The 23517-nt window shown below is 50.5% G+C and overlaps 1 protein-coding gene across 1 annotated transcript in view; it reads left to right on the forward strand.

The window, feature by feature from the left end:
- Syt6 (synaptotagmin 6) overlaps window positions 1-23517 on the forward strand; it is a 61532-nt gene that overhangs the window by 24293 nt on the left and 13722 nt on the right. The window contains 1 exon segment of the mRNA XM_050157499.1: window positions 22606-22726. Within this exon segment, the coding sequence (XP_050013456.1) occupies window positions 22606-22726 (121 nt within the window).

Here is a 23517-nt window from a genome sequence, read left to right on the forward strand (position 1 = left end):
GCAGTATCAGCAGAGGAAACAGGATCGAAAGAGAAGCCATCCATCAATGTACCTTGATGCCGAGCCAGCTGACCCCCAGCTCAAAACATCCCCTTGTGTACAATAAATATTCATACCTTGAAGGAGAAGGAGGCACACGAGCTGCAGAGTCTAGGTCAGGCTGGTCCAGCTGCTGGCGTATTTTTATGGTGTTTGTGGCAACAACGACGTAGAAGAATGTGCTGGATACAGCACACAGTCCCGATCCAACCTCTGAGTCTCCCAAATACCATGCCCATGCGACTCTCATTCATTTTCCTCTCGTGTCTGAATTGACATCTACTTATTCTTCATTAATATTTCACTTCTTCCTTTTAGACAAAGTCCCCAAGGTCTTGAGAGTCTCCAGGGCCACACCAACACTCAGGATGGAGAGTTCTCCATGGAGTCCACTTGGCCTTGAGATAAAGGCCAGTTGCTGGGGCTGAAGGATCAGACATATTGTTAAGGCCTTCAGCCTTCTCTGGTCAACACAGAATAGTTTTTTCCCTTAGTTTTCATGGCCCGAGAGATGCTAGCTCACCCCAGAGAACTTGCATATCTGTCATTTTAGAGTTCTGTTCCACTGATCTTCTGGGCCTGACAGACCCTGGACATTACCAGCAGGTGCCTTTGGGAGTGGTTTCTAAGAGCTATTGTATGTTATCAACTCAAAGCATTTGGGTGTGGGGGGGGGGTGTGTGGAGTGAGCTTGAGGGAAGCGAGAGGACAAACCCAGATGCCCCGCATGTGTAGCATCATGATGTCCGCTGGAGCTCCTCAGCCTTCTGTGTGTGAGATGCAAAATGCCAGAGGTGAAATGCAATCCTTAACACCTGCAGAATGGGCTCCGGGATTATCCCGCACTTTCCGTGTACGGTGACGTGGGCAGCCCGCTCAGGGCTACAGGGTGAGGGGTAGGAGTCATTCTGGGTGAGCTGACCTTCCTGTGATCTGCCTCTCTGGAGCTGGCTGGGGGAGGCCTCTGCCCGCCTATATGTTCACAGTCCCCTCTGGTTCCCATCATCTGGCTCCTCTCTGCCTCTGAAGACTCTTCCCTCAGTGACCCAGGCAGTGTATACCAGCCCGCTCCACACGCCCATGCCACACAAGGTGAGTGATGGCATCACCTGGAGGGGTGCAGTAATAGGGACCATGTTTGCTCTACCAAAACCTAATGGTGCACTCACTACCTGCTATGCCTCCTGTCCAGGATCTTCTCGGAGAGTGATCCCTCCCACCACCCTATCCAGGCCTCAAGATCAAATAAGTGAACACACAAGACCCCTCTTTAAACTACCCAGTGTTGTAATAAGAGCGGCGGGGCTGCATCCCCAGCACCCAGGCCGCCTGCTAGCTTATGCCCTGAAATAATTACAAGGAAACTGTATTCTTTTAAACACTGCTTGACCCATTAGTTTCAGCCTCTTATTGGCTAGCTCTTACATATCAATCTAACCCATTTCTAATATCCCTGTAACACCATGAGGTGTCTTACCAGGGAAGATCTTAACCTGCGTCTGTGTCAGATAGGAGAATCATGGCAACTCTCTGATTCAGCTTCTTTCTCCCAGCATTCTTTTCTGTTTTTTTTCCGCCTACCTAAGGGTTGGCCTATCAAATGGGCCTAGGCAGTTTCTTTATTAATAAGAAATCACTCCCACATCAACCCAGGGTAACTGAGCTTCCTCTGGCCCTGCCCAGACTCAGTTCCAGTCTTACGGTCCCGTATCCTCCCCGCCCCCCCAAGCCTGAGGGCACGAAGTGAGGTTGCTACCTAGTGCCTTAGCCTGCACTCTCAGTCCTCCCCAGGAGACCTCTGCGCTTTCAAAGGACATTTATTTTCTCTTGTTACCTAAGCATTGTTTTATTTTGCGTGGCCATTTGCAGGTACACGGGGGAGGGGCCGCTGTTGGGAAGATGTGTTCTATGTACCTGAAACTGGGAGAGAAGGGTAGCCACTCCCTACCTCAGCCCATCCCATGCTAGCGGTGACTGACTGGGAGTCAACTAGTCCTTCTTACCCACAACTGGTCCTGAGTGGGTGAAGAGGAGACCTAAGGGTGTCTTTCCTGGGAAGCGTGGCTATGAGGAGACTGCAGATGCGTATGGAGAAAAGAGAGGGTGCCGACCCCCAGAAATAGGCAGAGTTCCCAGGAAGAAGCCAGGGAGGGGCCTCTGAAGAGTCTTGCCTTTGTTGGGCTCCCACGTCTGGGGACTATTGGACCTTGTCAGTTGATGGCCTGTGTTCATCTTCTTTTGGTCACCCTGGCACGGTGTTCCTTTGTAGACCACCAGGTAACCGCAGGGCACTGGAGAAACCCAAAGAGGTGCTGAGGTCTACACCTAGGCAGTTGCAAAAACAGAACGTGGATTGGTAGCCAGAATCAAAGAGAAGCTGAAAAGGAGACCCTGGCATGGACAAGGATTGCTGCTCCAGGCATCCTCACACCCTGGCCGGCTTCTTTGAGCACTCTCTGTCCCCTGGAAGGCTGTGTCTTATTGGAATAATGGAAGGCACCTGGGTGGTGAGAAGTTGTCTTTGCCCCACCTGCAGCAGGCTGGCCAGGGCTCCATCCTCCTGGAGCCTTTGGCTGACTCATCTTAGTGAGACACTGGGCTCCTCCAACTTCAGAGGAGGAAAACAGCTCTGTGGTGTGTCCTGGCAGTGTGAGGCACATGTCTCTTCTGGAGAAGTTGGGGACAGGGCTGGCTTTGTGACTCGAGGCACCCCATTGGAAGTGCCACCCCCATGCCACCAGCAGTGGCCTCCAGCTGAGTCACTGAGGAGAGCAGCTACACTGGAACAAGCCCTCCCCAGTCTGCCCAGGATCAACACTTTCAGTCAGCTGCTGATAGGCAGCTGGCAGTAAGAAAGGTATAGGGAAGGGCACAGAGCAGCCAGCACAGTGCCCAGAGGCCACTGTGGATGTGGAGCACTCTGCAGCTAGCAAGCCAAGGCGGGACAGGCTGTGTGGGCACCCTGCAGGTGGCTTTTAGGGGGAAATTATGAAAACCAAACTTACTTCGGGTTTCTGGTGCTTTGGGGGTAGGTTTGAGCTAAACCAGGGAAGGGCAGGCTGTGAATACCTTCCTAATCCAGTCTTGCTGACTATGACTAGTGACTAGGCTATTCTCTCTCTCTCTCTCTCTCTCTCTCTCTCTCTCTCTCTCTCTCTCTCTCTGTGTGTGTGTGTGTGTGTGTGTGTGTGTGTGTGTGTGTGTGTGCACGTGCATGAGCGTGTCCTCCCCTCCCCTATCCAAGGCTGGGTAGACACCCAACCCTCTTCAGGGAATGAGAGTACCCCAAGGAAAAACATTCCAACCTTATTTGGAAGACTTTTTTTTTTTTTTAATAAGAGAAACTCTGGCTGAGCTCTGCTTCTGTTTGCATGAAACAGGAAAGGAGGGTGAGCATGCGTACACACACACACACACACACACACACACACCTCACATCTGTACCACACTGGGGAAGCAATAAGAGAGCCTCACTTCCCAGTCTAGCCAATTCACTCTCTCCTCCCAGGAGACCCTGGCCACGCCAGAGGGGGGTACTTTGATTCTCGTAATGAAGTACATTTGGAAGAAGAGAATTTCTAGGGGACTCTGTGTGCTGGGAAACAGGAATCTTATTAATAGCCAGGGATGTGGTTATAAGTCTCACGCTACATCCACTTAGGCTTATGTCCCACAAGTGCTATCAAAGGAGGGTGAAGATTACCCCTGTCTGAGCCCTGGGATGCTGATAAGGGAGGCCAAAGTCAGCCAGGCCATAGTCCAGATTCGTGAGGTCTGGACAGGGTTTTTGTGTGAGGTTAGACTCAGTACCAGCCTCCCAAGAACCTTTGGTGAGCATGATTTGGAGTCTGCCGTGGTGGACTCAAATTGCCTTTGCTTGTGTGGTCTCCAGCAAATAACCCCATCTATTCCCTTGGTAGTCAGGTGTGGGAATGACCACTGTCACAGGACTGAAATTAGGGCAGAATAAAAGCCAGGAGAAGGAGAGGGACTTCCCAGGTTATGGACACAGTTCATTGCTCCTGAATCTAACACCACCAATACCTAACATGTTTATAAAGAACTTCCCAAATGCATTACCTCATTTCACCTTCTCAATACAGCAGGAAATCCATTTTATAGATGAGAAGAACTGGGGGAATTCCCTGGAGCTGTGTAGCTTTAAAGCAGAGGAGCAAAATCAAGATCAGTTTCTTGTTTATTCATTTCTTCATTCATAAAGTCTTTCTCCATAGCCCAGGCTGCTCTGACTCTCACCATATTACTCCGATTGGCATGAAACTTGCAATGATCCCCCTGCCTCAGCCCCACAAGTGCTATGACTGTGGATACAAGCCTCTATACCTGGCTGAATCAGGTGTTCTAATACACCAATCTCTTCCTTTGTCTCAGGGTGAGTGGTTCCATACTTGTCTCAGATATTTTGGAAAGGACGACAGGAATAAGAAAAGGAAAGAAGGAAAGAGAGAGGGAAAGAAGTGTGGAGGAAGGAGAAGGTAGACAACATTTTCACAAAACTCCCTGTTGCTAAACGACTGGTCATGTGAATGTAATAGTCAGGAAGATGTACTGGAATGCTCTGGAAAGAGATCCAGACCTGTAGGCTGATGCATCAGCTGGGCAAGGCCTAGAAGTTTCTAGAATTAAGTAATTCTCAAAAAAAAAAAAAAAAAGGCTGAGTGGGGGAGATGCTAAAAAGATGTCTCTGCAGTTAGGGGCATTTACTGCTCCTCCAGAGAACCGGAGTCTGGTTCCCAGTACCTGTGCCAGGCAGCCCACGGTTACCTGTAACTCCAGCCGCAGGGAGTCTGACATCCTCTCCCTGGCTCCAGGGGCAGCTGCTACACACGGTATATATCCCAAGCTTGCATGCTCATTCGGAAATGCTGCAGGGAAGGGAACCAGGTACTATGAAGAGGAGCAGAAAAGAGGTGGGCTGGTGTGCAGGCTCAGAAGTGGAGCAGGGAGGCCGGGTTGGTGGCCTCATGGCTACTGCTCCCCTGGAATTGGAATCTGCTGAAGCACCTCGCAGATTCTATCTTGAGGGCCTCCTGTAACCTGATGAGCAACCGTCTTCAGCCAGTTAGTTTCTTGGTGGGTGGAGCTTCAGCTGACCGCTGCCCGGGGATGGGTAGTTTGAGTCCACCTTTGAGCTTCTTTGCACCCCACAACTCTGGGTATCCCAGTGACACAGCCCTGGGAGGCAAGCAGCCAGCGCTGTCCCTCCTTCCCAAGCCGTGAGGAAGCAGGCACTGGAGGAACAGGGAGTAGCAACAAGCTAATAGGGCCACCTTCCGTTTCTAGCACATTGCTGGATTTGCAATGCCTTTTTGCCTTATTGTTTCATTCAATCCTTCGCAAGTTTTTGTACAAGGCATCATCCTAGTTCTGCAGATAGAGACAATTACGCGGAGAGAGACTGAGTTGTCTGAGCTCCCAGGGCAATAAGAACTCCCATCTGTTTTGTTGTCACCTTGTAGCTAGCGCCTAAGACAATAGCAAGATTAAAACTGTGCTTAAAACCTTGTACAGCATTAGCAAAAGGATAATGAAAGAACGCAGGATGAAATCCTGCAGGGCCCCAGACCACAGGCGCGCCCTGCCTCCAAGCACCGCTGAGCTCCAGGCCCTGCTCTTGACTTGAGGCATCTGGCAGCAAAGGCAGAAAGGAAACCATGGGCACAGAATTCAGCGTCCATTAAGTAAAATAAACCAGATGTTAGAAAAAATAGCCCTAGAACGGGAGGCCCTCAGAAAAACAATACATCACCGTGGGGTCAGTTCAGAGCTCAGTTTCTGAGTTCTGAATCTTTATTCATCTCATTAGAGTCCGTTTCTTCATCTGTAAAGTGGGAGTATTAATAGCCCCAAACTCAAACAGCTAAGTTGCATTCTGTCTAGAGAGTCACACAATGAAGCTCTCTCAATACACCAAACAGAAACGAAAACAAAAGGGTTTCATTTGCTAGGCGTGTGGTAGCACACATCTGTAATCCGAGCAATGTGGACGTTTAGGAAAAAAGATCATGGTAAGGCTAAAGCTAGGTCAAGGCTAGCCTAATCCACACAGTAGTCCCACACTAGCCGGGACTGCACAAAGAGACCTAGCTCAAAAAGAAAACAAACAGATAAAAAAAAACATTTATTTGTTACCATGAATTTAAGAGCTGGGTTTGAAAAAAAGTTTTACATTTATATTATCATCATTATTAATTACTATGATTATGTACGTGTGTACATTGTGTGTGTGTGTACCTACTTGTGTCGTGCACACGTGTGGAGGCCAGAGAGACAGCTTTGTAGGGTTGGGTCTGTTCTTCTGCAAGTTTTACATGTTTCTTTGTAAAGCTGCGTGTTGGGTTGTTAGGCTTGTGTGGCAAGGACTTTACCCACTCAGTCATCTTGTCAACCCAGACGAGCCTGGTTTTGAAAGTTGGTGTAGACCAAGCTGGCCTTGATCTTGATTCCCCGTCCTCAGCTTCCTCGAGGGTCCCTCGACACCATGCACACTCCAAACGAGACTATCCTAAAGAAAACATTTTTGAAAAGTGACTCCATGGAGTTGTTGAGATTCCAGAAGCAACGGGCCTTGAATGACTTGTGTAATGAATGTGATCCTTGGGGAAAACCTTACAGAGAACCGGGTTGCTTTGGCATAAGGCTTAAAGAGAAGGAGCTTGGGTCAGGCTGCTTGGACTGGAGCTGCACCTCCCTGAGATGAGCTAAGCAGGCTGTTTAGTTTAGCATCTGTTTGCTTCTGTGGAAAGCTGTGCTAAGAAGAGTCTGCACAACCACGTCGGGCATCGCAGGAGAGAACCACACCAGGTTCTTCACGGTCTACGCAGGGCAAGCTTCTGGTAAACGCTTGCTACGAGCAATGTCTTCCCTCACTTATCGGTCATCTCCCTTCTGTATCTGAGGCAGACAGGCTGCGGAATACAGGCCGCTCAACTTTCCCCGACCACCCATCCGGCTTATTTCTTTGAATGTCCCCTGAAGCCCTGAACTCTGGCCTTGCATTGAAAAGATGGGACTAGAATATTAACAAAGAGGTGTCAGCATGGGAACTCTGTCTAGGATCAGCTGGCCTGTCTGGTCCCTTGCAGCCTTCTGATGTGCAAGCTGGGAAGGAATCTCTAATCTTCAGGACCTGGCGCTCCAACACTGGCTAATCCACACACTGGAAAAACCAGGCTCACCACGCAGTCTTTAGAGAGGGTCAGGGAGACAGACCCTCTTCTCAGGGACAAAAGTGGGCTGGAATAGAGCAAAATCTGGGGCATGCAGATAGCAGTGGTCACAGATTTAGAGGAACCACCCCAGTTCCAGGAACATGTAAGTCCCCATTGCTGGGCTTTGAAGGAAGGGACTGGGGTCTGATTGGAACCGATTAATTCCACCCCCCCCCACCCCCCCCCACCCCCCGTGTGGGCCTTTGCCTCTTAGAGGAAGAGTCGCCTCAGCTAACACTGACAGTGATGGAGATGGCTGGGTGGGGAGTGAGAGGAGAGGCAGATGTGGGTGGGGGAGGCAGGAAGAGGTGAGAGAGGAAATGCTGGTGGCTGTGTGGGAGGCCAGGAAATGCCGGGCCTCACTCAGGAGAGGAGCTGTGGAGAAAACCAGGATGAGAGCCCCAGGAACTGCCACCCTGGGGACCAGGGCTGTGACCTGCAGCATGGTCGGCCTTGATGCCAGCCGGGGCTGTTCCCGAGTCCGTGGCTAGATATCCCATGTTCCCTGGGGCAGAGGAACTTCCTCGGAGAGACTGTTGAGGAATTCAGGCACCCGCAGCAGTGGCTCCGAGGCCTCCCCTGCCGTGGCTCTCAGGCATCTCCACCTGTAACTCTGGTACTAGAAAAAGCTGAGCCTTGCAGTCTTCACGGCTGCTTCCCACCCCACCCCCCGGGGACACGTTCCTCCTGGCCTGAGCGTCAATCCCGCACCACTCTGCCACTACACTCGGTGCCTGGACAAGAGGAAACAACCATTAGTGTCGCCCGCTCACCAGTGGGTGCCATTAGCTGGCTCTGGCAGAACAAGCGGCCTATAATTTTTGGAGGCGTTACAATAATGGAGCTAATTTGGCATTTTATCATGTCCTCCCGGGCAGGCTCACGGGAGGGGGAAGGGAGGCCTGGGGCCTGCTTCAGAACAGCTCTCAGTGAAGAGCCCTGTCCTTCCTCTGGCATTTTCAGGATCCTGAGGCCTTTCCCTCCGACTTTGTCTTCCTCTGCTGCACTGCTAGACTTGCCTTCTGACGATGGGCTGTCAGAAACCAGCTCAGAGGCTGCAGGGAGCCACCCCCAGCCAGCAGCTCCACAGAAGTAGGGGCCTACATCTTGACAGAATGTCTGAAGAGTCATATACAACATACCAAGTAGAGGGTCTCAAAAGCACCCCTTCACCTGGCCACATGGTTCACCCCATTCCGTGGGAGGCAAGGTCAAACGGCCCAGTGCTGGTTTACTGCTGAAGCTCAGGGAGAATGGGTGACTTGCCACACATCGTTTTGCTAGTAAGCACTGAGCTGCCATTTGAACCCAGCCCCTGCCCCCATCTCTCAGTTTAATGGTTCCCCTAAGTTCATCCATTGCTGGGGCACCTGAGTTAGAATTTGAAGCCTGACCTGTAAGTCTCATTTGGCCTGATGGGTTAAGCCTGGAAAATAACACAACAACCCCAGGGCTCTACCACTAGCTACAGCCTTAGAAACCTAGGTCGAAAGATGGCCCGCTTCCCAGCTTCCACCCGGGAAGCACCCCAGATCTGCTGCTCCTTCCTCTCCCACGTTCAGCCTCAGGCTTGCATAGCACACACCTGAGCCCTGAGCCCACAGGACAGGCAGGTGGGACAGGCACCAGGAGTGACAGCCACCACTGGAACATGATAGGAGAGCAGGCGGTTCACAGGCCACGTGCATGCTGCAAAGGGGAGGTGGTTTGTCTGTGAGCAGCTGGTCAGGCCCTCCCTGGGGCTCTCTCATGGGCTTCAGCATCAGGGCCCATTAGAGAGCTACCTCAAATATGACAATGCTGTCCCTGGCCCACGGTCAGAGAGCACCAGAGGAGTGACTTTTAAGTTACACTCCTGGGAAGCAGAACCCCAAACCCCTCTTGGATTGTTTACAATAGCTCCTGGGCAATGGACTCTCCATCCCTACCCTTTGATTAAACAAAAGGCCAAGACCCCAGCTCCTCATCCAAGTCATGAACTTATTGTTTATACTTCATTATGAGTGTAGGCAAAAGTCGCTCACATGCTCGAAAATTAAAAAAAAAAAAAAAACAAAAACAAAAACAAGCAAAGAGTTTTTTTTCGGAGAAAAGTAGATGGAGTAAAGATGAACACAGGACCCAAGGGTGGTGGTACATGCCTGTAATCCCAGAACTTTGGAAGTAGAGGCAAGGGACCAGGAATTTAAGGTCAACCTCTGCTACTTAGTGACCTCAAGGCAGCTTGAGCTACATGAGACCCTGTCTCAGAAAACCAAAGGGAAAGAAATGGAGACAGGTTTTTAAAAGCATAATGGCATAATTAGGACAAAACAGTAGCTGGTGACCAGGGGAAAGGGTATAAGCAGCTCTGGGAACACTGGGGAGGACATCAAGGGGATGACTTCCTGATGACTCCAGTGTCAGACTAGAAAAGGAAGGGAAAGGTTTTCCCAGCAGAGCCTGGAGGAATTGGTTGATTCCCTGTCCCTTTCCACCCAATGGCATGTGTCTAGCATGGTCTTGTTGCAGACTATAGAGATCACTCTAAGGGAATGAACTCCAAGGGTTCAAGAAGCCTGTAGGAATAGCAGACCATGTCCTTGTCCCTCCTCGAGACCTAAGAACGACAACCAAAAAGCTAAGTCCAGCTGTGTGGGAGATGGAGAGGCAACACTTGACCTGCTCCACTGATGGTATCCATGACACAATGCTGGTACTGCACCCCAACAACCCAAGAGGAAAAGTCTGTGCAGGGTGTTCTGGGTCCTTCCGCCCAGCTACTCCGTGCAGGTACGAGCTCTAACTCAGGGGTTCTGCCCCTTGCTAGAAGCTTCCTTATGTCTTCCTGGACCACTGAAACAGTTTAGCATCTGAGAAAATGATGACGTACCAGATGTTTTCCATGGGAAATGACAGGCTGGCGCCAGAGTGCCACGCTAGCTGTTCAAGTGACTAGGAGGCAAGTCCTCTTGCTGTCTGTGACATGAGATGATGCTGTGTATTCGTCTTTCGGAAAGAAGAGGCAGAGGGGCAAGTGTTCTAAAAAGCCTAGTGCTTCCAGAACACCAAAACCCATCACCTCCCTGAGTCCTTCGCATCCCTTGATCTCCAGTGATCAGGACCAGAAGGTCGGCTGGGATCTGGCTAATCCTAGAGGAGGCTGGCGGAAAGAATCGGACCTCCAGAGTTACCATCTGAGTGAGACCAAATCAAAGTGGACCACTCAGGCCTGAGCAAGGTATTTGACTCCTCTGAGTTCCAAGACAAGGTGTCCATGAGAGTGGGCTCCTCTGAGCGAAATGAACTGAATACATACTAATTTCCCAGCATGGTCCCTCGCTGATAGTCCTCAACTGTGAATTTCCTTTCTTGACTTTGACTTTTATCATTAAAAAAGAAAGAAAGAAAAGGTTAAAAAGAAGCAGAAGCAACTTCAAAACACTGGCCAGAATGTCTTTACTCAAGTTGGTTCCTCTAACTCAGCGGTTCTCAGCCTGTGGGTGAAAACCCTTGGGGGATCGAATGACCATTTCACAGGGCTTGCCTGAGGCCATTGGAAAACACAGTTATTTGCATGACGATTCATCACAATAGCAAAATTAGAGTTATGAAGTGGAAATAAAAGTAATTTTATGGTTGGGGTCCCCACAACACGAGGAACTATATTAAAGGGTCACAGCCTTAGGAAGGTTGAGAACCACTGCTCTATGTGGCAGCAACGGCTGTCAGTTCCCTGATGTTGCTAGAGCTTGGGTGAACAGACCTCTGGGACCTGCCCACTGGTGAGAGGTGATCCTGATAAACTCCAAGTGCTGCTGATGTTGTCCATCAAAGAGAAATGTACTTGGGAATTAATAATAATTAATTCCTTAATAATTAAATAATAACCTTAATAATTAAACCATAATGATTAAACATCATTACTTTTAAACCCTTTAAATTTGGGTTAGCCATTTTCTTGCTAAAAATGAACTCCCCAGAGAACCTCATGGTGCACTGGCAGAGCCCCAGGTTGATGCTTAACAAGCTGCTGCTCGTGGGCCGGGACCTGCCGAGGCTTCAGTCCTCAGAGTTCCTGTTTAAGCCCAATGAAAGGGAGACTCATATAGGATCATCCCTTCTGTTCTGCCTTGGTGTCTAACGATTTGGGGTACGTTGGATCATGTTCTGTGCTACCCTGATTCCCAACAGAGTCTGTCCCAGGGCAGCTTCGGAAGCTCGTCTCTCCCTTTCTCTATACACTGAGGCTATGCTTGTCAATAATTTGAGCACCTAGACCCTTCTTTCAGAGATTCTGATTCAGAGATCTTAGGTCCCACTCAGGAGATGATCCTCCATCTCTTAGAAAAAAAGTCATTTCCATTGCGTGTGTGTGTGTGTGCGTGTGTGTGTGTGTGTGTGTGTGTGTGTGAGAGAGAGAGAGAGAGAGAGAGAGAGAGAGAGAGAGAGAGAGAGATGTTTATGATGTCTGTGGGTGAGGGCATATCATAGGCTGTATGTGTGGAGGCCAGAGGACACTTTGTGGAATTGTTTCTCTTGCCTTCTATCTTTACTTGTGTTCCAGGGATCAAACCCAGGCTATTAGACTTGTACAGCAAGCTCCTTTTATCCACTGAACCATGTAGACAACCCTAAGACCTCACCTCTTGAAGTGACCTTCATGCAGAAGTCATGGCACTGCCTAGAAACACCTACAAGGCTCTACCCTGAGGCTTTCTGTAATCAGCACTGCTGAGGAGGTAGAGGGCCGGGTGGAACAAGTGGCTGTACCAGTCAACACTCTGTTTCCCCTTTACAAAGCTTGGGGACTGGATCCGGGGTTTGCGTACTCCAGGCAAGTGCTCTACCACTGAGCTGCTTAGCATCCCTAGCCCCCTTATTGGCTGTTCTTTCTGTAGCTTTCTCAGCCAGACAAGAGGCCCTGCCATGTGGAATTGCTCGTTAGAGCATCAGATCCTTGGCAGCATGTGTACTGTCCCAGGCAGCGGGCTTAGTACTGGGAACATAGTGGTGGAGAATAAACGGTCAGGAATAGACTAAGGCAGATGAAATAGCTGTGGGGGGGAGGGGGGAGTCATCTGAAGGGCAGCCATTCTCCAGGGCTTGAGTGAAGCTAACTGATATGAGTGTTTCATTCTTTTTGTGTGTGAATACCTCTTTTGCCTCTCTTACCCTGGTAAGTCCCTGTCCTTTAGGAGTAGACACCAGAAGGAGTGGGGTTCAAAGTCCTGATGCAGGAAGCCCTGCATGTGGGAAGAGCCAGGAGATAGTCTGGGGCTGAAGCTAGCACGGTTCATGAAGGCCCTGCAGGGCTTGGCAAGAGTTCACAGCATTTTCCTAACGCAAAGTGTGTTAGTTATTCCCTCCTGGTCATGACAAAAGAGAGGAGGGATTTGTTTGGGCTTATGGTTTGAGGGGATACCATCCATCATGGCAGAGAGTGTGAGGGCAGGCTGCTCCGTGGAGGGGGTAGCATACAGCAGCTGCTGTTCCACGGCACCTAAGCAGGAGGCAGAGAGCCTGGACAAGATGCGACCTTCAGTGCTTGCGCCTTAACAATGCACTTCCTTCAGCACCTTCCCCAGTAAATGTCTCACAGGCTCCCAGAGAACTCCATCATCTGGAGCTCAAGTCCTCAGATACACAAGCCTGTGGGAGTCATCTCACCCTCAAACCCCAACACAAGGGACGCATTGGAGGCTTAGCAGGGACAGACCTCTCCACATTCTGAAAAGAGTACTCTAGCACCCTGGTGGGAAGAAAGGGAAGCAAGGAGGTCAGGCAGGCATGGTAGATGTGCCTTGGCTTCCCGTGGCATGGGGGATGGAGAGAAGCGAGGGTCTTGAGACCTGGAGACAGAATTTGCTCAGCTTGGTAAAGAACTCAATGTAAAGACGATAGCAACTGGGGTTCATGGTGGCTTCTCATTTCTGGCTCGAGCACCAGGGTAGATGGAAGAGCCCTTTACCAATGAAGAGCAAACCCAAGGAAAATGTAAACGAAAGAGGGGAAGCTAGACTTTGAGCCCCTATGAATGCTAAGGTTTCTGGGAGACAGCCAGGCAGCGAGTACCGTGCTAGGTGTGAATGTCTGGGGCAGTGATTCTCAACCTTCCTAGTGCCGTGACCCTTAACAGTTCCTCATGTTGTGGTGGCTCCCAACCATAAAATTATTTTCATTGCTACTTCATAACTGTAATTTTGCTGCTGATATGCCAATAGTCTTGGGCTAGCCCTGTGAAAAGGTTGTTCGATCCTCAAAGGGGTCGAGATCCACAGGTTGAGAGGAGCTGGTCTAGAGCCTAAGAGTGATGTCTGGAGGACCCACAACCCAGGAGTCAGGACTCTGGTGATGAGTGTTAGCATCATGGATGCCTGAGGGGAGAAGATATCCCAGGCTGGGGCAAAGATGGAGACCCAGTAGACAGAGGCAGGGTCTCTAGGAAGAGCCACAGAGGAGCTGGGCAGGAGTAGCCCCTAAAATAGGAAGGGAACCAGAGGAGTGTAGTCAGCAAGACCAAGAGGCTCTGGAGTGAGAGAAACAGGAGACTGGTAAAGACCTAAACCTTCAGGATGCCCAGCCCCAAATCTCCAGAGACCCTGGAGTCCGAGAAGCTGTCAAGCATGCACCTTTGCTTAGACCAGAGCTCTGTCTACTTGCCACCTCCAAGGTAACTATTCGTAGAAATATTCCCCAGTCACCCTAGGGGACCATCTACTTGGACCAGAGCATCCTTCGGAGAGACACTGTCACTACAGTCAAGAGAGGGACAGAGAGCTGAGATCACTCACTGCTGCGATGCCACCTTCTTCCCTGGGAAAACTGACAGCCGTCTGACTGTTACCTGGCAGGACAACCTGCCAGCAAGAAATGAGACAGATTCCCATCATTAACATCATGAATTTGCCATTTACTCCTTCCTACCACCCCCATATGTCCTTAATGGAAAACCAATGGCAGCAGTGGATCTGAGGGGAGGCCCCTGCCCTGGGCCCTCTTAGAACATCTGCTCCAGACTCTGGCTTTTGTAGGCATTGCCTCCAGCCCTTCAGGACCTCCCCAAACTGTTCTTCTCAAGCTCCCTTCCTCCCATGCTCAATTACCCTCTCCCATCTCCACCCACCTTCTTGAAGTCATTAGGAAGAGAGTTACCTTCCCAGTGTGATCCTGACTGACAAAGGTATCTAAAAGAAAAAGTGGTGTCAGACTCTGAACATCTTGCCAGTGGCAGGTTCAAAGGAGAGGCTGAGGAGGTTTCCTAGGTGTCCCTCAAGATGTCCAGACACTCAGATATTTGGCCCCCACGGAGATCTTTTAGTCTCTCAGTGGGCCCCCTGAGAACAAGCACTGCTTGGGTGGCCTCACTCTTGCTCCTTGCACCCCTGCTCGGCACGAGTCACCAGCTCTTCCACAACCACCCCAAGGTGTTGGCATCCACACTGAAACAGAAGCCAGAGAGTACTGAGCTCCTGTAACGCACCTCCATCCTAACTGATCATTTATTCATAACCCTGCAAGGGCTTTGGGGCAGAAAAACACTTGTCAGAAAAGCAGGCAAGGAATTCTGAACAAATAGAACCTGCACCAATACCCAAGGAGCACCAAACAACTAGAATCAGCAACCCAGCAGATACAGCCGGGCTTTCCACCTCTGCCCACCCCCGGCTTTCTCGCTGATGCCTTGGAAGCCCAGGCTTGAGGAACACAGGGAATCAACCCATCCCCTGGGCCTGATGCTCACAGCAGGTGTCCCCAGTTGGCACCCTAGAATGCATTACCACCTCCATGGCTCACTCTCTCAGCAGGAAGCCAAGCCAGCCAGGCGGGCATGGGGCGGTCTAGGTGTCATTCATTCCCCTCTACACCAGCCCCGTCATCCAGTGGGCCACCAGACCCTATTGCTTTTATCTTAGATAAAGCCTGCTCTTCATTATGGCACGTGTCCCTAGGGTCATGGGGACACACCCTCATAACAGGCCACGAGGTCAGGGAAGGCGACCCGAGAGGTGGTAACAGGGCAGCTGGCCTGGAAGGACAATGTTATCCAGGACAACAGTCAGAAACAGTGAGGCTTCATTTCAGGCGGTGGGGGAGAAGAAGGCGATGGCATTGAGGTGCAGAGGGTTCGGGGCAAGTTTGAGGAGGGGGGACTAACGAGGCAGCATGGCACAGTGCTTAAAGTGTGGGCTCTTGAGCCTGAGTTCACCCTTTAGCTCTGCCACTGAGAACTGTGTGCCCTGCCTGGGGCTACTCGTATTGCCTTTTTACCCATGCAGGAAGCGCACCCATGTGGGTAGCGGATGTGATGGCCAATGCTCATCACAAACTTGACTGTCTCGGAATCACCAGGAGACAAGGCCCACCTGGGAAGGGTTAGTCAGCCTGGGGAGGACTGTCTTGACTGAGCTCATTGAAGTAGGAAGACACATACTTTAACTGTGAACGGAACCAGTTCCTGGACATGGCTCCTGGATTGCATAAAATAAAGAAAGGGAGCTGAGCACACTGACATGTGTACATTTCTCTCTCTCTCTCTCTCTCTCTCTCTCTCTCTCTCTCTCTCTCTCTCTCTCTCTCTCCCTCTCTCCCTCTCTCCCTCTCTCCCTCTCTCTGTGACCAGCTGCCTCAGGATCCTCATGCCATGACTTCCCAACCACGATGGATCATGGCCTTGAACTGTGAGCCAAAAATAGTCATTTCTTCCTTAAGTTTGCCTTTGCCAGGGTCCCTTATGACAACAGGACACATAACTAAGATGGATGCAGGGTACCACTGGGACCCATCTCATGAGGCTTTTATGATGAGCAGGAGCTTGACAGGACAGGATGGTGTATAGTAAAATCTCTATGAATGTTCTGCTTTGTGGTTGGATGTGGGGCAACCAGAGAAGAGTGGTGGGAGGTGAGTGAGGCTGGCAAGGAAGCAAGGGCCAGCTGGTCTTCAAGGAGGTAGCTGGAGGCAGAAGGTGGAAGAGCCTTGAGTCAGAGCCGCTGGTCATCTGTTGTATATATTTGGGCTTTTGAGTGACATTTCACTTGGAGAAGAGGTTGTCAGCTATACAGAACACATGTGAAATGGGGCGTCATCGAGGAATTCCGAACAGAAGAGCAGTGTCCTGGTTCCAAAAAAGGACAGATCTGATGGGTGGGTCAGAACTAAAAGAGCGCTATGGAGAGGGGAAAGTCAACCCAGCCATGAGACCGTGTGGGAATCTAGAGTCACAGTGTCCCTTCTTCGTGCACCATCCATGCTTACACACCTGCTGAGGTCCTCTGCCTGTCATGGGGGATGATACCTAAAGACTATCAAGGCTTCCATCCACCTGTCCATAGTCTCCTCTCAGCCCGTTCCTCCCTCCTCACTATGCCCAGGACTGAGCCACACCCCTTCTCTGAGCGCCAGGCCCATAAGCTCCTGGCCTGCTGCCTTTTGACTGAGAGCTCTCCTTCCACTCTTGGCTACCGTCGGCTCCTTTGCTTTCAAAACTCTGCCTGTTAGAGCCTTTCAGCCCCACTCAGTGTTCTGGCTAATCAGATGCATCTGCCTTCATCTATCTTTGTATCCATCCCCGACAAATATAATCTCCCAGAGGATTTGGTTTTGTCTTATCACACATTCTCTCTCTCTCTCTCTCTCTCTCTCTCTCTCTCTCTCTCTCTCACACACACACACACACACACACACACACACACACACACATTTACTAGTTGTGAGATGGATAGGAGACCCACACAGTGTGGATGCCTGGGGAGAAGGTGGCAGTGAGTCAGAGACAGAAGGAGCAGATGTACAGTCTCCCGTCACCTGAAGAATCAAGGGCACAGACCCATGTATGTGTCATGGGGCACTCAGGGATGGGTCCTACTCCTGTTCCCACCTCATCCAGGCTACTATCTATCCCCATCCCTTCCCCTGCCACACCCTTTGGCTGTATGGAACCTTTCGGGTCCAACTGTGTCTTCATACACTGCGGATCCATGTGCCCGGAAGGTCTTGCTTGCTTCCATCTGCTAACAAACACCTTTTATTCACCTCTCTAGATCTTGTCAGATGTCACCCCCTCTGGGAAGCTGGTCCTGAGTTTATTGCTCCCCCAGATCCTCACAACTCTGCTTTTGTGCCCATATTATTACCCAGACTAGCCCTGACTGCCTTCCTCGCCTCTGTCTCCACCTGGAGACCGTGAGGTTTTTATAATAGTAATAATTAGAACGGCGAATCCGTACTGAGCACTTATTCTCTGTGCTAAACACCAAGCCAAGCACTTTGCATGAATCACCTTATTTAATCTTTTCAGTAACCCTAGGAGGTAGGTTAGATATTAGCACCAAGTCCATGAAGGATTGCGTAAGTGGTTACTCATGAATCAGAGCTAGAACTTGGTCCCGGAGCTGCCTGATCCCAGATCCATATTCTCATCTGCCAGGCCCTGGGCTAGACATGAAAGGTGAAATGGTAAGTGAAGCCAGATCCCACCCCTACTATCAAAGGGCCTACAAGCACCCATCAAAACACCCCGAAATTAATGTTCATCTTATGTGTCAGGACCCATGCTGTGAAAAGAAAGGCAGAAACCAGGGGAGTCAGCCTGGCTCGGAGGGTCCAGTCTCCACACCCTAAACCTCCGGCTTGCGCAGAGGGGTTAATCATTGCATGCTTCTTTACCCATCAGAGCCATTTTGGCTTCCACCCTATCTCCCTTCCAGGTCCACTTGGCCCAAAGTAACTTAACAGCACTTCCTGGCCAGTGCTTCCAAGAGCCTTTTTAGGTCTCCCGTGGCTCCCCTGAAAGTGTAGCGGATGCTTCTCTGCTGCTGATGAGAGAGTCAGACAAGCTACTTAATGATTCAGAGACTAGAAGTGTTCTCTAAAAGATGGGGAGGCATCGTTCTTGCTATGCTCAGCCTGGATTCCCCAGGCGGACTCCGGGCATTGACGCCGCTCCTTGCCTGTTTAGGAAGTAGCACGATTGACCCCGGAGAACAGCAGAACATTTGGGGGCTGTGAGCGCCAAAGGACTGAGAGTGTTTGGTCTGCCAAACGAGATTGCTAGGTTCCCAGAGATGGGCAGCGGACACTAGTTCAGCATCCTCGGACCATCTCAGCAGGGGATGGTTGATAGATTAGACCCTCAAGTATGGGCTCTTAGGTCTTGTGGTTGACAGGATAGAGAGGGAGCATCACCCTTTCATTTCACAGGTGAGAGTTCAGAGATGGAAAAAGACTTGTTCAAGGTCTCACAGCTCATAAACAGCAGAGGGACGAAAAGCCTGGGTCTCTTGGATTGTGGTCCACTGTTTTTTCCTGGTTAACATACTATAGGATTTATTATTATCATTATCATCATCATCATCATTATTACCTACTATGTCTAGGGCTACATCAAGTGCATCAAGGAGAAAGAATTACTTCACCCATCTGTGTCGGATAGCTGCTGTGCAGCCTATGAAAGCAGCATTGCAATGGATGTGCCCTCAGGATCTTGCTGCCCTGGTGGCATCCTGGACCCTGAAGCCAGGGAGCATGCTGCTATAATGGGCAGAAACACTGGTGGGTGGAAGGCGTGTTGCACTTAGGACAGGTTTCTCCAGAAGCCAATTTTCTGCTTCTCCTCCCCTGGCATCAGGCCCGCCTCCTCCCAGCTTCAGCCAAGCTGCTAGTGAGCTCAGATCAGTCCTATCCGCCCCTGGGTTAGTAGAGGGGGCTGGAGCTGGTTTCTGCTGCTTTGTGGACATTGGTAGCCTCTCCCACACGGAAGCACATTACCAGTCTGCCCTAAGGCGGCCTCTGACATCAGATGGAGATAAAAGCAATAAGGCATCAGCTGCTCTCCAGCCCCTGCCAGCCCTGGTTTTTATTAAAGGCCAAGGTCTCAAACATTCCTAATGAGGATAAAAGGTGGGCTCGGTGGGCAGAACTGGGTTGAAGCCTGAGACAGAGGCCAGAGCAGAGAGGGCTGGGGCCCAGCTGTGGCCTCCTTTCCCACTAGGAAAGGTGACGACCAGCTAAGGCTGACCAGCTGCTGTTTGTTTGCCTCCCACCTCTTGGTTTACTCAGAATTAACCTACTTCACTTGAGCAAATACCCCAGGCCTGTGTTGTCTGCCTGTAAAGTGGAACAATGCCCCTTGGTCCACCGAATCACAGCAGCAGGCCCGGGAGGTCCAGGCTGCCACAGCAGAAGCCCCTGAAACTGGGCTTCGACCCTCAGACTCATTTCCTGTCTGAATCGTGATGGGATTCTGGGCCAGTTCCTGTTTCTATCTGGGCCATGAGTGGAGGTGAAAGTCACCATTAGTTACGGGATTACAGTCTGGGGATGTCATAAAGTAACACACATCCAGCACCCACATGCCTTCACCGTCTCGTGGGAAAGGACCGTCCTGCAAACAGAGGGGGGTCCCTTGGGCCACTGCTTCCCAGAGGGAGCTGTTCCCGGAGACTCCATTTACCCCGATGGATCCCAGGTAGCCAAAGCCAATTTCCCAAGTTCATAAACAAACCAGCGCATACTCCCTAAAAGAGATAGTATCTGAAGGTGCTGTCCTGCCACTGTAGCATGGCGATGATGGGGACACAGTGTGGCGATGATGGGGACACAGTGTGGCGATGATGGGGACACGGGGATGGCAGCCTTTGCTTGTTCCCTGTTAGAGGAGCCACAGGGGCTTCCAGAAGTCTTCCCAAAGCCCCACCTTGATCATAGCTTGGGTACAGACAGTCCCTCCTGCCGGCATTCTTTTGGCTGAAATGCAATCATCCTTTCTTGCAGGCATCTGCAGCCCCTTGTGTGTGCTGTTTGCTGCCTCCAAAGCACACATGGTGTGTTAGGCAAGTATCCTACACCAGAGGGGCCTTTTGTTAATTATTGCACGGTAAGGGAGGCCACAACTGAAAAGAGAGTAACTTGGTGACTCCCGTGAGCCTGCTCTTCAGGTATGGAGTCATCTAAGGAAGAGGGAGAAGGATTTGGGCATGAGTAACTAAAGATAGACAAGTTATGCAGAGCAGAAGTTGGCCTACAGAAGATGCTAAGACGAGGAAGTAAGAAAGAACTCAACTGCCCCCAAACAAAGATGTGGAGTGTTGATTCCGAAACTGAACAAGGGAAGGGCTGCAGGTGTCTAAGCAGGACAGTGACATATGTATGTCTGGCACTGGAGGACTTGCTAGTCATGCAACCTCGGGCAAGTCCTTAACCTCAGGAACATTCATTTCCTCCGGAGTGAGGCAGGCATAATAGGAGCAGCCACATTGCAGTGCTTTGCTGAGGCTCACCGAGAAAGCAGCACAGGACATAGCAGGCAGTGAGCGGCACGCAGTCTTGGCTCCAATTACTGTACGCTGTGAGTCTGAACAGTTTCTGGAACTGTGGGCAAGATCAGACTTAGAGAGCTGTGAAGGGGGCTAAGGAGAGATGGATTTCTGCTTGCATCTCTCTCCCTCAGTCCGAGATGGTGTATTATCCAAACGTGCAGCTGATCACACAGATGGACCCCAGGACAGAAGGGGACCGTGCTCACACAGGTCCAGGGCATAGGGCAGCTTCTGTGTCTCCCTCATTTGAGGGAGAATCTAGGAAGACTAGAGGCACAACTGAGAAAGACGGAGAACTGGTTCCTGTGTGGGTGTGGGCACTGAAGCACATCTCTAGTAAGCTTTCAGAAAATAAGAATAGGCCAGTCCAGGCTGGAGAGGTGGTTCAGAGGCTAAGAGCACTTGGTCTTGCCGAGGACCCTGGGTGATTCACGGCACCTACATGGTGGCTCACAACCATCTGTAACTCCAGTTCCTGGGGATCTGACGCCCTCTTCTGACCTTAATAGGCACTAGGCACACACATGCTGCACTGGACAAAACACACGCATAAAACTGAATAAATAAATCTGAGAGAAGAAGAAAGAGGAGGAGGAGGAGGAGGAGGAGAGGGGACCAATCAGTGAATAGATGGGTGGAGCCAGGGTTCCCCTGACTAAATTCTTCCAGTATGACCTCCCTATAGTAATTTATTAACCCCCTTCTCTATCTGACTTTTTTCCCCTTAATACTTCTGACTAACTTTTGCCTTTTATATATATATATACTATCTATGGCCCTAATAAAATGTAAGCTCTGTTAAGGTGGAGATTTTTGTTTCTTCGTTCTCTCCTATAAATCAACACCTAGCACATGGCAGGTTTTCAATAAATACTTTTGGTTTTATAAATGGGTGGATGAATGAACAAGTAAAAGGCCCCGTTGGAACCCGAACCCTCAAACTCTGACCTCCTCTTCTTCCTTCACCGCCTCCTCCCACTAACGTGCCTCTGGGACACAGCCCCATGTCTTTGAATTCTAAGCTGTCTGTATCCTCTTTCAATAAGTAGGAAGCAGGCAGAAAAGGCAATCTGTTGAGGCGCCATCTCTACAACAGATGGGCTTGTCGTCTCCCTAGAAAGATGCTCTGACTTTCTAGGAAGGGAGACTCTGCTTGCACGGAAGCTTCCAGGGATCCCTAGGCTGGGGGATTCTGGGGTGGGAGAGGCGACAGAGCGTGTGTGCATTTCTGAAGGATCATCACATTTAAGGGAAGAGGACAAGCCGGATGTGAGGCGGGTCATAAAGCACGGGATGGCAAGTGTGCATCTGGCTGGTTGGCGGAATGGCCTCAGCAGGGTATCAATTCCTTGCACGTCTACTTCAGAGACAGGAGGCTAGAGCCTGGGGCCAAGGCGGCCGGTGATGAAAGACAAACAAGCTGAGAAACAGGGCAGAGAAGAGTTGCAGATGTCCTGCAAGAAGAACGATCTGGGAGCTGGAGCGTGTGTTCTGGCCACATGACAGGGTAGATGGGACATCAAAGGCTCAGCAACAGGGCACGGCATAGAAACACCAGCCGTCTGCAGCCCCGGCATACATAGAGTTAGTGCAGGATACAAAGATAGGGCCAGAATCTGATCAAAAGCAAGAAGGATGGGCTGCAGGGCCGCTCAGTTGGCAGAGGGCTTGCCTAGCAACTCAGAAGCCAGTTATGATGATGCGAGCATGTAAGCCCTGCCAATGCAGAAAGGGTAGAAGGAGGAGAATTAGAAGTTTAAGATCATCCTTAGCTGCAGAGAAAGTTTGAGGTCAGCCTCAAACTAGTCTCAAAACTTAAAACAGAGAGGAAGAGAGAGAGAGAGAGAACACTGAAGAGGTGAGTATTGGAAGGGGCATCATTGTAATCTTCACCCTTTGTTTCCAGCTACCCAAGACGAGACCAGTCCCTTGGGTCTTAAACACATTGACTACTGCAGTTCCAAGCACGCTGGGTCCCAGCCGTTGCCTAGAAAGTACACACCCCTCACCTACTCTTTCATCTGCTTCTTCTGCAGGAAAGTGTGGACCTGGGAGAGATCATGTTCTCCCTCTGCTACCTGCCCACAGCAGGCAGGCTCACCCTCACCGTGATCAAGTGCCGCAATCTCAAGGCCATGGACATCACGGGCTACTCAGGTACCTCTCTTACCCCACGTTGCCACTTGACCTCCCTGAAGTCCAAACCATAGAGTTCAGAAGAGTCTTCAGGAAGAAAGGGCGAGAGTTGCCACTCTTCTTAGGGGCCAAACTCCTTGCATACAAATGCCCCCTTTGCCACCTCCTCCCTATGCAAAGATGTGCATTTTGTACTGGCATTCTGCCTCTGTGTGGGCAGAGATCAGCCATGACTGACTTGAAGGAGGAAAAGATTGTTGGACTCACAGGTTCAAAGGTCATCTGATCCCCTTGCTTTGAGCCTGGGGTAGCACAGTTTATCAAAGCACCTGTTGGGGAGTATGTTCCCTCATGACAGCCAGGAAACGAGGAGAGAAGAGTAGGGTCAAGGTCCTATCATCCCTTTCAAGGGTGTGTTCCCCAGGATCCCCGCATTTCTAACATGACTAGTCCCGCAGACTGGGGCCCAGGGCTTCACTGTCCGGGAGGGACAGTCAAGATCTAAACTGTAGCAGTTTTTTCATCTGAAAAGTGGAATTATTAATCCTGTGCACCGGTTGGATTCAGAATAGGCTCGGTAATCCACATTTGTAGGCACTTGGTAGATACCGTTCCTATTAGCATCATTCTCAGGGAGGGCCAGTCTTCCCAGTCAAAATGGGGCTCTACGGCCTGCAGAGGTTATATGAAGTTGGAATGTAAATGTTCACAGGTTCGCCCAGGCCTGGGGCGACAGTCTGCGTACTGCGTTAACCAAAGGAGTGGATGCACTGGAAAGCAAAGTGCGTTTGCATTCAAGTCTCTGTGGTTTT

Source organism: Alexandromys fortis, unplaced genomic scaffold, assembly GCF_014885135.2.
Source record: "Alexandromys fortis isolate MF-2015 unplaced genomic scaffold, M_Fortis_MF-2015_v1.1 scaffold_78, whole genome shotgun sequence".
Taxonomy (NCBI): Eukaryota; Metazoa; Chordata; class Mammalia; order Rodentia; family Cricetidae; genus Alexandromys; species Alexandromys fortis.